This window comes from Thunnus maccoyii, chromosome 7, assembly GCF_910596095.1.
Source record: "Thunnus maccoyii chromosome 7, fThuMac1.1, whole genome shotgun sequence".
Taxonomy (NCBI): domain Eukaryota; kingdom Metazoa; phylum Chordata; class Actinopteri; order Scombriformes; family Scombridae; genus Thunnus; species Thunnus maccoyii.
In genome coordinates this window covers 23,965,529-23,980,212 of record NC_056539.1, presented here as the reverse complement: position 1 = coordinate 23,980,212, position 14,684 = coordinate 23,965,529, and the positions used below count along the sequence as shown (strand labels likewise).

Genomic DNA, 14,684 nt, shown 5'->3' with positions numbered 1-14,684 from the left:
ACTCTGGTGAAAGTCATCTCATCTAGTGCCATCATCAGGTCAAATTTTGAACTTGTCCGATACTTTGATTGTATTTTGTGCTACTTAGAAAATGTTAGCATGCTAACATAATAAGGGAAGATGATCAACATGGTAAACATTATGATGATGATTGTTATTATGATAACTGATTGAACATTACTCTTACTCATTTTTTCTGGCATTATTCTACAGCTTTTCCTCTCTTTAAAGTGCTAAATTATATAAATTCATCTATTCGCCTGTGACATGATTTTACTCGGAGTGTTCATTCACATTCACAGAAATTCAGCTATCAGTTGAAATCCCATCATCAAAACAACAATAATTTCATTTTCTCATTTATCAGAACATAAAATATCATATCAATAATCATATTGTGCATCCCTAAATCTTATACTGTACAGCAGACCGCCGCGGGGTGATATAGTGAGGGAACTCAAAATGATCACACATTTCTGAAGCCCTTAGTCGTGTCCTTTCTGTTTATGCGTTTAGAGTGAAGTATTTGTTGTTTTGATATTTTGCTACTGTGGTTAAACCATATGGCCACGGGGACACACTCAGCAGAGCCAAAAATTTGCGCTGGCATTTCTGAATTAAAAATGATCCCGAGAAAGGAGGAATCAAGGTCACAGTGTGTCCCATTTCTTCTCTGGGCTTTGTTTGCCCCAGAGCTGATTTCAGCTGAGCGTCTAGTTGGAACCAGATGGTGAATGCTTGATGTCAGCTACTTCTATACATCCCATCGTGGCTGGTATCTACATGGGGTCCCAGTGCACACCTCTCTCTGTCTTTGTGTTGCTAGATCATGCTGCGTCGAAACTATGATGATCAAAATAAAATGGCTAATTAGCTCAGATATACTGTATGTTTCAATATGGTGCACCAAGCTGTCACGAGACAAAAACAAGTGGCTTTTGTCTCCCTCATCATAACGGTATCTCTTGTGCTCCCCTTGTTTGCTTGCCTGAAAACCATCTGGTGGTTTGGTGAGGATCACAGTCCCCCTGCATGGGTATTTTTCCATGAAAAACCTGCTCAGGCATTGGCTTCGTCTTTATTTTCTTTTGTTAGTTGAATACCTTTCTATACAACTAGCTAATATATGGATTTAATATCAATATCATGATGTAAAACTAGAGATATTGCATATAGAGCTGCAACGATTAGCCGATTGACAGAAAATTAATTGGCAGCTATTTTGTTTTGTTTTGTTTTTTTAAGTAACTTTTATTGAATATGAATTGACATTACAAGGTGCAGGAATATAACAAAAGGAACATTTACCCCCACCCAAACCACCAAATAACACATAATAACCATACAGAAAGAGAGAAATAAATAAAAATGATAGTAATAAATGTAGTTACAGTGGAAAGAAATGAAATATGAGAAAAAAAAGGAAGAAGTTTATCTCAAGTTCTCCATCCTGAGGTTAAATTTGACTTGCTATTCATCGAGCACCAGTTTCTATAACTTTTAGTCTCCAGAGTCTGATATCTGGATGGTACGAGTGGTGACCCCCTTTTAAGTATGCATGGGATATCAACAGGAAGAAAATCTAGGAGTGGTGCCCAGTCTTTTAAAAACAAATTATTGTTGCCCGTTAGCGCAGCATGTATTCTTTGATGTTGGAGTGTATTGAAAGTGTCTTTTATGCCAGAGGGTCACAGTAGGTGGGGGTGGTTTTGATCCAATTAAGTAAAAAACACTTCCTTGCAATAAGTAGAAGTTTGTCAAGAAGAATCTAAAATGATAAAGGAAGTTTTAACTCCCTAGAGGGCAAACCTAGGAGAAACAGGTCAGGGTCTTTCTTGATTTTTTTAACCCCAAAGAATCCACTAAGTTCACAGGAATTAAAGGTCCGCAACCTTTGAGGAAGCCTGCACTCTCAAAAACAATGAAAACAAGTACCTGGTGCCTCGGTGCCACATACAAAGGATAGACGGTGCGTATTATTTGTTCTGAATCACAAGGGTGATATGTAGCTTACGAAAAATCTTACACTTTATCTCCCTTAATCTGTTACAGGCAAAGGATGATTTTAATCAAGTCTACAACCGCGTCCCAGTCATCCACTCAATGTATTCTACACCCAGAACTCTTTCCCATTTGCGAGAGAAATTGCTTGTATCGGATGTGTCGGATGAAATCAATAGAGGGAAGAAGGATGAGATGAAGTGCTTCGCATTTTTTTGTTCAACAATTAAATTCACAGCAGCATTAAATGGAGGACCGGCCGGGGGTGGGAGTGCTAAGGAATTTATAAAATGCCGTATTTGCAAGAAACCAAGAAACTGTCCTTTGGGAAGGTCGTAGCGATCCTGTAGTTGCTGGAAGGAGAGTCACACGTTGTCCTTTAATAGATCACCAATTACGTGAATCACTTTTTCTGTGCCAGGAGGCGATCGGCAACTATTTTAATAGTTAAATGGTTTGAAATGAAATGAAAATAATCGGTAGTTGCAGTCCTAATTGCGTAGACTTTTGGTTATCTTAATATTGTGATGTAGCGTACATTTTTCTTTTCCTGGCCTTAAAGGCTGCGTTACAATCAAATGACACACTTTTCTCCACTTATTAGACTGTTGTAGTTGAGTAAAATGAACAGTGAACGCCTCTTTTCATTCACGTTATCAATGTCTTTATTTTGAAAGAGTTTAGATATTCTAAATGTCTTTGGAAATAAATTATTTTCATTAAGAGGTTGTTACACATCTGAGTTTGCTCACATTGTATTTTTTTGCTAACTATTTTGATGTTCGATTACTCATTTTGAGTCATTTTTTAAAGAAAAAATTCTCTAGTTTCAGCTTCTTAAATGTGAATATTTAATGTTTTTTTCTGGTCCTGTGTGATATTAAACTAAATCTATTGATCTTTGGGTTGGGTTGCTAATCTTTGTGTTGTGGACTGTTGGCCGGGACAAAACGAGACATCTTCGGTTGCACCTTTGGGGAAACTGTGATTGACATTTTTCACCATTTCATAGACCAAAAGACTAATCGAGAAAATAATCGACAGATTAATCAGTAATTAAATTAATGGTTAGTTTCAGCCCTAAACAGAGAAAGGAAATATTATGCACTGATGTATTAAAAAGGTTAGAGTAATCATTATGCAACTAATTCATTGTATCAGACAAATCTTTTCACATATTAGTTAGTTTGCAATCAGAAGTTTGGACAAGAGCATTTTGCTAAACTATAACAGGATAATATCATCATCATCATCATCATCATCATCATCATCATCATCATCATCATCCGATTCCAGTGGAAGTAGATTAATGGTCATATAGAATTATCACCCAGCTCTGCTCTACAGTATTTGTCCATCTTTTGGCGTCTCTCTCCCTCCTGTGCCGTGCTGGCCTGCTACGCCAAACAGAACGCCGTCTGCAGGGGCCTCCAGTTCCTCCGCTGAGCTAATTAACAAGGTGTGAGGTGTGTGCGTCTGTGTGTGCGTATAGTAGGTCTCGCTGTGTTCGTTTCTGAGTGTGTGTGTGTGCTGCTTTCTGATGCCAGGTCACCAGGCCTGAGCTGAGGCTGTGCCAGTACAGGGAAAGGGCTGTTGTCAACACACACACACACACACACACACACGCACACACACGCACTCACACACACACACACACACACACACACACACACAGTCAGCAGAATAACAGATAACAGGAACCGTCTATGAGGGCAGCCCTGGGGAAACACACTTTATGGATTCACTTGGAAAGGGCAGGACCAAATTCCAATGCTTTTGCTTGCTTGCATGTGTGTGTGTGTGTGTGTGTGTGTGTGTGTGTGTGTGTGTGTGTGTGTTTGTGTGTGTGTGTGTGTTTGTGTGTGTGTGTGTGTGTGTGTGTGTGTGTGTGTGTGTGTGAGACGGTGTGTGTGAGTAGGAGGTCAGAAGGTGTATGCTCAGCTGCTACTACAGTGTATTTATCAGCCAATTAAAAAAGTGTCTGACTTTGAAAAACACTGCAGCCATGACAACTCAAATAATAAGGAGACATGTTGTTGTTTAATGAATCACAAGGTGCTTCGTTGAGAGGATATGTGGAGAGCATGTGGTAAGAGGATGCTCGTCATTACCGGCTGTTTTTATGGTATGATTATTTATGAATACATTATATTATGATTTGTGGACATAAAGACTAGTTAGGACAGTATTGACCATCCACGCTGGAAAACTTATGAGTTACACATTTTTAAAGCCAAAATAAAGTAAATGAATGTCAGTGGTGAGTATTTTATTAGTGTGGTAGAGATTCTAGTCACATCCACCAAAACCTCCTCATCTTGTGCCAAGAAGTGACTCTTAGCTGTTGTTAAATCACTTTCTTTATGACTGCTGGTGGCCTACTGCTTTTATAAAATGTGGAATTACATATTTTATCAAAAAATATAGCATGCACAGCTGCAACACATACTGGATATACTGTATGCACACAGTATATATAACATGCATATAGGGCTGCAACTAACAATTATTTTCATTATTGATTAATCTGCCAATTATTATTATTTTTGTTAATTGTTTTTCTATTACACTCCAGAGAACAGTAAAAAAACACCAATCACAATATCAATTTGTCTACCCAACAGTTCAAAACCCAAAGAGATTCAATTTGTTATAATGTGAGGAAGGAGAAACAGCTAATTCTCTCATTTTAGAACCTAAAACCATCCATCGTTTGGCATTTTTGCTTAAAAATTGACCCAAACAATTCATTCATTATCAAAAGAGTTGCTAATTAATTTACTAATCAATTAATCAACCAATCATTGCAGCACTATTTGCATAGAAATCAATGCATACTCTGCTTATTTATATTTCCAATCAATATAACAAACTAATTATTCTCTGTTTAAGAAAAAAAATCAAGCAGACTTTTGATCACTTGTGCTGATTTTTATTAATCTGACCCACCTGAGTTTCTGGTAGTAATTATATTTTCTGTCTATAACAGCTAATTTTCTGGAAAAAAAACATCCTCTGGTGCAAAGAAAATTGTGTTTTTGTTGTTGTTGTTGTTGTTTTTTTAAGTTTGCCAGTATGTTTGGACAAAAGGAAACGTTGATACTTTGTGTGAACAGTTGACACCATGGCAAAAAAAAGTGTGATCCACATTAACACGATGTTCAGAAAACAACAACACATTGAAGAAATACGCAGGTTTCCACACTGTTTGATTGATAAGTGATATTTAAGACTCTCATCATCAGACTACTACTTAAAACATGAATTCATACCACAAAATAATAAACTATTATTTTCCCATTAAGTCATGTGGTTTGTGAACAGTAGTTAGAAAACATACTGTAAAAAAACAACAGTATGAACGGTGTATTTAGTCAGCAGATATGAAAAACGCAGTAACAGATGTGAGCCGATCAACAGCAGCATGTGACTGAATGTGACTCAGCCAATCAGAGAACGAGGACTGCAGCTACCCGTTTCACAAGCACCGATCATCTCCTCGGTGGCTATACCTCCGTCTCCTCTGCCTCGTTTCCTCCATCGATTTCTCTTTTTTCTTCCCTGTATTCCCTCGCTCTCCTCCCCCCCATCTCTCCTGTCACTCCTCCACCCTGCCTCCTTCCTTTTCGCTTCCCTCCATCCTCTTGAGTTTATCCTTTTGAAGTCATTTGTTGAGCTCTCTCCTCTGTTTTCCCTCAGGAGCTCCCTTCCTACACTACTGAAAATGTCTCAGGAGTTTTCATGAAGCCAGGAGTTTCTGGTGCCTTGTTTATGTACAATTTGCAGCCACTTTAATAATGCGGTTTACTGTCAGAGGGCAGAGGAAATGCTCCTCCAGCTCATTTATTCAGAGAAAATGGAGGTCAGAAAGATTAAGAAAGGTCTTGACTATCTTGTCTTCTCTAATGCAGCTTTACTTTTTTTTCCCCTTACCTCTTCAGATCTCAGTGAGTGTCTGAGTGAAGATGGCCTTCTTCCAGAACAACTTCTGGGTAAGTGTCTCGATAACACCTGGAAATGAGTCAATGTAATAATGATAATGATACTGAAGGACAGGATACATGCATATGATCAGGGTTTTTTTTGTTTTTTTTTTAATGCCTTCAGCTTTAACTGCCACGTGTTCACCTGTTACTGCTGAATCACAACCATGAGTCACTGCGCTTTTTTAGATTTCATTTATATTCTCAGTGGACAGCTGAGCTCCTGGCTCCCTGCTACTTGTCAGGTACACACAGGATGCATTTGCTGTCTCTCTCCTCCGCTCGCTCGCAAACAATAGAGATTGATCTTGTCTTCAACCTTCTGCTTATTTTTCTGCCACATGGAAAGCAATCTCATTCAAATTACTCTTGTAGGTGGAGATAATGTCACTTTCTGCAGTGTTACTACATGGAAATGGACATTTTCTGAAGCATTTGCAAAGGCTTTTAACTTGTGTTGAGCCTGGAATAAATGGTTAATGTCACTTATTTCAGGGAAATACTCAAGTCTCAAGTCTTTATATTGGTTTGATATAACTCATTGGTACTTGGTAAACATTGTGTTGTCATTAGGGTCAATATGACACCTGAGTTTTTGTACCAATCCCCAAACAATACTATTTTTGATATGCTAGTTTGGAGAATATGAATATGTTTTAACAAGCAAACTTCATCAGGTGATGAAGGCTGTTTTATGAAATGTTTTAATTTAAAAAAAAATATGCCAAACTGCTCAGTGCATCAGTGTTAAATAAATAAAGGACCTCACCCAACTGTCTTCGTGCAGTAGTTTTGGTCGACATCCGAGTACAGATCTGCCCAAACAAACCACAGTCCGATTCAATCGGACTAAAAAGTGCAGGTCTGAAAATGCCCTGAGATTAGGACATATCTGATCGAAAAACAAGTAAACAAGACGAAACAACAAATAAAACTCTGACCAAGCATCTGATGCTGAATATGAAAAACCCATCTCAATATATATAGGCCTATATATATCATCATCAATATAATACAATCCAGTATAACAGTACCACTAACTGCATATAGAAGTATAGTTTTTATAGATCTGACATAGTTTAACAAAGATATAATTTATTGCATTGCACTGTATATCTTTAAATTGTACAGATGTACCTAATGAAATGACAACAGAAATATTAGTTGATTGTGGTGTTAATTAGCTTAATTTGTGTAGTAATTAATGGTCTCGTTAGCAGCTTTAGCGCAGATGTGTAGAAAACTCTCTCTTTCATCCTCGTAACGCCACCCTCCTCATCCCCCGGTGAGTTTGTCTCCTTATTTTCTCCTCTAGTCTCACTTTCTCCTCTCCTCTCCTCTCCGCTCCGTCCCAGCACACCTGCTACATCTATTTCAGGTGTGCCCTACTTCTTCTGCCTCGCCTCATCAGACCATGAAAAGTCCTCAGTAATATTTTAGCAGCTGAACTAAACTGTGCTATTCAGTGGTTTGATTCAGACACAGAAATGAGATTCAGGTTGGAAAATGATCACATAACCTATGAGAATGTTTGAGGTTCTTATATACAGTACAATTACTGTATTTTTCCCCCCTTATTGACTCTGTATCCAGGATTTCTGAGGCAATATTGAGGCGGAGTAGTTATCTTTGAGTCTCTGTCTGTCCTTTTATCAATGTCAAATATTAAGTGGTGTCTCAAACATCACTGGTCTGTTTTTGTCTTAATGAAAATGCATCTTTGCTTTGTGCTCCAGCATCTAAACATTAGTCTGATTAGAGCGAAGTGAATCATTACAATTAAAAGCCAAAGTATTGAAAAGAACCAATGATATTCATGACTCTTGGTTTGTAGATGTGCATGTGTGTCTTTCAGTAGATGAGTAATATTGTTGGTGTACTCGTACAGACATGGACTTTTTTTTTTCCTGATGAATAGGATCCATAAGTAATGTGGAACATAGATTTGTGTTGTGGGTAGAACTGCAACGATTAGTTGATTAATCAATTAGCCAAATGAAAGAAAATTAATCAACAGCTATTGTGATAATTGATTAATTTTTAAGGTCATTTTAAAGCAAAAAGATTTGACGGTTCCAGGTTCTCAAATGTAAGAATTTTCTGCTTTTCTTGGTTTCACATGAGTAAATTAAATATGTTCAGACATTTATTGGATAAAACAAAACATTTATTGACGCCACCTTGTGCTCCAGGATATTGTTTTGACATTTTTCACTGTTCTCTGGTATTTTATAGATCAAATGAATAATCAATAAATGAAGACAACAGTGGTCAGACTTTTAAATCGATAATGACAACCAGCTGTTTGTTGCAGCCCTATTTGTGGGTATACTAGCAGACAAGCACGTCTGCAGGCAGGGAGGCATGTGGAAAAGCAAAAAAAAAAAGAAGAAGAAGAAGGGAGCGATGTGGCAGAGAAGGAAGAAGACGGGGAGTAGTGCGGCAGAATATCAGCCGAGCACAACCGGCAATCAGAAAGACGAGGTTGAAGAACTGCTGTGACTGAATTTTAGGATTTGCCACAGTGCCTGCGTCTGAAATGCAGGCAAAAAAAAAGCTAAATTGGCTTGATAATTCCAGCTAATATTATGTGTAATTTGTGTCTCCGTGTATATACATAACTGTGTTTCCCACCCAGCCTGCTTTCAGACATAAATAGCTGTGTAAAACAAATCAACCCTTTAGTTAATTAGCCAGCATAGCCACAAGGGAACAAGACACACGCACAGAGGCTCGTCTTGTTTGGCTTAAGAACATTCGCAGCCGCTCACAAAGCCTCCTCATAGCTTGCTGTCCTTTCCCATTAACTATATGAGAGCTGTGCTCATGGCCCACAGGGGGAAGCCCATCAGCTATAATTAAGTACATCCTTAGTAAATTAAGGCACTGTTAAGCCGCTGGTAAAGAATTTATTTCGCTGTAAGGATTGGTGCCGCTTAGTTATTCTAGGAATTTATAATTTAATTTTTGGAAAAATGTTATGCACCGCAGTAGAATTTTCACCACGAGAGATTATCGAAAAGGTCACATCTGATCTTTAAACTGGTCTAGTTCGAGCATGCATAGCAGGCAAATTATCAGAGCTGGGGCCTCATGGACTTTAAAAAACCCCCAGCGTCACTGTATGGCATTTAGTTTGGAGCCTTTTGTATTATATTATAATTGCACATATGAGAATGAGAACAGCAAAAACACTATATAAACTGAAATAATACATTAAAGGCTTCAGGTAGGTAAATCTAGTTTTATAACCCTTGTAATTTCAGAAGATATTAAGCTCAAATGGTGCATTTTCCAAAATATTTTTAATTAAATGACCACAAACTAACTGACACACAGCAAAAAGGGAATAGTATCCCAGGATTCACGGTTGGTTTTCTGGAGCTCTTATAACGCTGCACTATTTAATTTGCCTTGAAATGTACCCGATGTGTTCTTAAAGGCAACAGGATTCATATACAATGCAAAGAGAGTTCAAACGAACAGGGTCAATAGTGGACCACAGCTCAGATTAGCCCTGGTGCTCCCTAGTGGGAAATTACAGCTCTGGTTCTTGTAATGTTATACGTGTGTCATTATATACTTAATTCTCTTTTTGTGTTTAATTTGTCACAACCCTCTACTGTTTGATCACGCCCTTTTTTTCTTTTTTTTTTAAGCAAACAAAGCTTTAAACCACAAAAAATGTAACTAATTCACTGTGCATTTGTCTGGTTTGCTTCACTGCAGACAAAAACTTCATTGTGGTTGAGATTTGTAGCTGATAAAAATGACACTGCATCACTTTTTTGATTTTCCAGCACATTATAAGGGTGACCTGCAGAAAAAAATCTTTAATAATATTCCCATCTCTTCTCAGAACAGCTTTTGTTTTCTCATTTCTTCCCTAAAACAACCTTGCTATGAGTCTGTATGTTATCCAGGAGGATTTGAATGAACTATTTCAATGTATTACAGTAAAGATCAGCAAGCTGCTGTGTTTTAGGGGTGTACAGTATACAGTATTGTCTTGTATCTTCGCTGCTTAGAAACGGCTCCTTCTTTGCCCGCAGATACAAGAGTGTGTGGACAGAAACGCACACAAACACCACCCAGCGGGATTTTATTACTGCCTGTTTTTCAGTTTAATGATGCCAGCGTTGCTGCCCTCCCATAACTTTGAGTCATGGGGTTTTCTCTCGGGGTCGAGAGCAGTGAAGACACACACACACACACACACACATACACACACACACACACTGTGAAACGCTTTCTCCTTTCCATGTTTCCCTGTCTCTTGCATCTGTCTCTTTTATCTTATTTCTCTCATTTTACCTATCCTCCCCTCCCCTCCTCTTCCTCCGCCTCCTTTCCTTGCTCTTGTTCTTTCATTCCTTGTGGACCTGTCCTGTGCCAAACCGGATTAAGAGCCAAGACAGATCGATATAAGAGTTACTATATTTGTGTTCATGTTCGGACGTGAAAAAGAGGTTCAGCAACTACTCTCAGCATGAAATAATTGTGAGCCTGATAGAGTGTAGCATGGGTTGGGGAGACAGTTATCAACAATAAGACATTTTGATAAATGTGAGGAATTAGCTTGTTTTTTTTCCAGGTATTTCCAGTATTTTATAGTTGCACCGACTCAGTTTTCACTGCAGTTGTAATTAGCAAAACTCTATCACAGAACACACAAAATGAAAACACAGTAAGTTTATCAGAGCATCAGAACATTGTATGTTTATCACTGAATTTTAATAATTGTTACATTTTATATATATATATATATAACCGTCATTATCACATAATGTGGTCAAACAGTAAACAGTTCTCATCAAAACTGTGTCTGTGCAGTTTTCATACATGAAAACATATACATAAAAAAGTGCAATTCATGCAGAAGTCAGAGTTTAAAATGACGCAGAGCAGGAAAACCTTAATTTGTTAATAATATTATATTACTGTAAATATGGACAACATTCATGCAAAATGATTGTAACTCTACTTCACTGCTTCATTTACTTCATTTTATTGACCACAAAGTTTTATTCACAACATCAAACATCAGATATTTACATCACACATCTCATATTTAATCATCTAAAATACAGAAATCTAACATAATGCTGGAAAGCGAATGACATTAAACTACAAAAGAAGAGTGCATTTCTTTTTTCTCATTTTCTTTCCCCTACTGTTATTACTGTCGTATTGCTGCTCACCAGGGTAATATTCCCATCTCTTCTCAGAACATTGATTCAGTGATCTGTACACTTAGGAAAAAGCATTAATATGAGACGAGAGCATGTGATTAGCACATAATTTTGTGTTTTAAAGATAAGAAGTTAGTGAGTCAGTTTGGTTCTTTAGGCCCGGTCTGAGCTGCACTTCAGTCCACATCACTCATTACTGACCTCTGTTCTATTGTAGGCTGCTACTGTCATGTATCAAGACGGCTCACTTAACCATGATGGATCGGCTGATAGCAGAACAATCTGATTTTTGTTGTGAATGCATTTTTTTAGACTGATGGTCTGTCAGGGCCTTGTGTAGCTTACAGTATGTGGCACTGAGAGAGAGAGAGAGAGAGAGAGAGAGGGAGAGAGAGAGAGAGGGTGAGAGAGAGTGTGCTTTGAGTTTTTCTTGATCTTGGCTGAGAGTGCGAGATCTCTCCGATATTAAAATGTGTCTTCAGACTGTCCTTGGCTTCTTGCTCAGGCTGTTTTCACACCTGCAGTGTGTTTTTCTGATTGCAGATATTAATCCTCAGTACTTTGCCAACACTTGTGCCCAATGAAAAAAAAAACAACCAACCTATACATGTAAAATCTGAGATCTTGGCTCAATCCTATAATGTGCCTGATGTTACACATTGAGTTCACAATGTGTAAAATCCTGTAAGTCACTGGATTCGCTAAAAACAGACACTCCCGTCTAGTTATGTGATCGATAAACAATTACTCAATGGACTTTCCTTGGAGTATCACATATCTATCCCAATACAAAATAATTATACTGTGACAGAGGACAAGTAAACCAGCCGATCCATCCTTACTGCTTCAACACAAAGCAATTAAAACATGTTAGACTTGCGGAGGTGAAATTTCCCGACCTACACAGCAAATTGGTTCGGAGCCATCAGCGATGACAGGCTGCTGTTGCTACCTGCTCCTGATGTTATTGACACCTCTCTGCTGTGGGACTGGTCATTCTGTTCAAACTGCCCAGTAAGCAGAAAAAGTTTCTGTGAGTCAGCTAAACTCAGAGCAGCACTGACAGAGCGGTCGGTCAGCTGGCTTGGATGGTTTGGTGAAACAGTGTCTGACACAGCGGTGGTAACTGCCTGATATATAATATTGTGTGGCGTACAAAACTGGTTCATATGCAATCTGTATTTGAAAGATATCTATTTACAGCTCGGCAGAACTGCTTCAAAATAAAGTAAATTCAATGAAAGAATGAAACCAATATAGCCTGAATATATCAAAATCAAGTCATATATACACATATATAACAAGAATGACATGTAGAGCTGAAACAACTAGTTAATAAATCAATTAGTCGATTAATTGACAACTATTTTCCAGTTCCAGCTTCTTAAATTTGAATATTTCTCAGTTTATTTTAGTGTTTTATGACAATAAACTGAATATCTTTCGGTTTAGGACTTTTGGTCGAGACAAAACAAGACATTTAAGTTGCATCTTGAGCTGTGGGGAACCAGTGATTGACATTTGTAAACACAACCAAGCAACTAGTTGATTAATCAAGAAAATGATCAACAGTTTACTTGATAATGAAAATAATCATTAGTTGGAGCTCTAGACATGTGTTCAAAACCAACAGCACAAATGTGTTTTTGCAGCCTTATATTTAACACACACCTGCAACATGCTGAAGGATGCATCATCTAATGTGTAGCATATGTGAACAGTCATCCAAACAATAGTGTCAAGAATCTATTCAAGACAAATATCCTCTTCATTGCAGGTAGAGTGTAAGACAAGTCACTGAAGTTCAAATCTCAACACTCACCTGATCTCTAGACGCTATTTTTTTGATATGAGAAGAGTGTAAAGCTGAAGAAGCTGAATTCGAAACAGGAAATTTGCTGAAAAGAAAAACAAACTTTGTATCTCATGCAGGAAATTCTCATGTCTGAACTTCTGAACTTCTAGATCTGAACTTCAACAACAGTCACCCAAACAATGGAGCGTGGATGTTTTTGACCGTAACACGCATGTCACAGTCTGACAGTTGTTAATAACAACAGTCGCTGGTTGTCTTGATGTTGTTGTGTCTGCTGAGAACATTTAGAGCTGCTGTGTTTTTCACCTTTTGTTCTGTTCTGCTCCGCTCGGTACCTTTTTTTAATTTAGTTTAAAAGGACCATATTACAGAGCAGGAATGTCCTCAGACACTGGATCCCCCTCAGACAGACTGTAATGGCAGATTTGAACAATAGCCAGAACTAAAGACACAGCCAGTGAATGAAGCAGTGTATCAGAAAGCCTGAGCCAAGCTGAGCAACACCACAATTACTTTCCTGGTCACACATATGTTGAAATTGCAAAGAAAAAAAACCCCCAACAAAAAGGCAGAAGTCTAGAACAAGCAACTTGCTACACTGGGAACAGATGACGTTGCATGTTGCAGTGCAGATCTGCGATGACAAAGCGTTTTCTCATTGTCACTATTAATTATTTGAGTTTGTGATTCAATAAAGTCAGTTAAAGGGCATCAACACTCCAGTGAACCGATGTACTCGTGTACATGCACGCACGCCCTTCAAAATAACACTGAAAAACAGGTCGCACAGCTTGTCTTCAGTATCCTAGGTTTATTCCCCTAGGATGTAATAAAAGAGATGTTCAACCTGTTTGATAGTGATTAATTAAGTCATTTTGATATGTTAGTGCTTGCACCTCCTTTTGTGTGTGTTCTCAGAGTTAGAATGTACATCCAGTCCTAACACACCCGAGTAGCTGCCCTAGTTTTTTTTTTTAATCAATATTTGCATTTATGCCCTAAAATTGATTCAGGTTTTGGTTGATATCTCAGGATAAATTCGATGTCTCAAGCTCCCGTCATATTTTTCCAGTGAAAATCAAAAGCAAAGACAGACAACAACAACAGCCCGGTGAGAAGTGCATTCATCCAGTCAGGTGTGAGACGTGTTGATGTCTGAGTGAAGGAGGCAGCTGTCAATCATCTGTTTTCAGTCTATTCAAAAGCAAATGTTTATTGAGCCGTACCCTCCCACAACGAGCACAGAAATAACTGTTCTGTCGTTGGCTCAGATATAAGAGAGACAGGTTTTCTGATCTACAACTTTTTTTATTTTGGTGGATTTTCTTTGTTTGTAAAAGTTCAGGATTCTGTTCAAATGGAGCTTATAGCCGAGAGTCCTCGTCGCCTCCGAGTCCCTCACTCAATCTGTTCTGTTGTGGTCGACAGCACAACTTAAACAATTAAGACAAACACTCAGAGGAAGATCTTATAGTTGTTGTAGCGAGGCAGCTGTGAAGTGGGCCCTGCAGGACAGAATTTAGTTCAGCCCAGGTTTCCTCGCTGTCTGTAATTAGCTTCATACATGCCTGAGGGGGAGTCTGAGGATGCGTCTAATTAGAATCAAGTGAGAGCAGTTAGATAGGCCAAACTCTGGAGATGCATAAAACACACACACAGTTTTCAAACAGGCACACACACACACACACACAC

General features: G+C 38.3%; 1 protein-coding gene across 2 annotated transcripts in view; it reads left to right on the top strand.

Moving 5' to 3' along the window:
- Window positions 1-14,684, top strand: part of fcho1 (FCH and mu domain containing endocytic adaptor 1) — a 63,078-nt gene that overhangs the window by 10,694 nt on the left and 37,700 nt on the right. For both annotated transcript variants that reach the window (XM_042417621.1, XM_042417622.1), the window contains exon 2: window positions 5,943-5,993. In XM_042417621.1, the coding sequence (XP_042273555.1) occupies window positions 5,967-5,993 (27 nt within the window). In that variant the 5' untranslated portion in view covers window positions 5,943-5,966. The remainder of the gene's footprint in view (window positions 1-5,942; window positions 5,994-14,684) is intronic.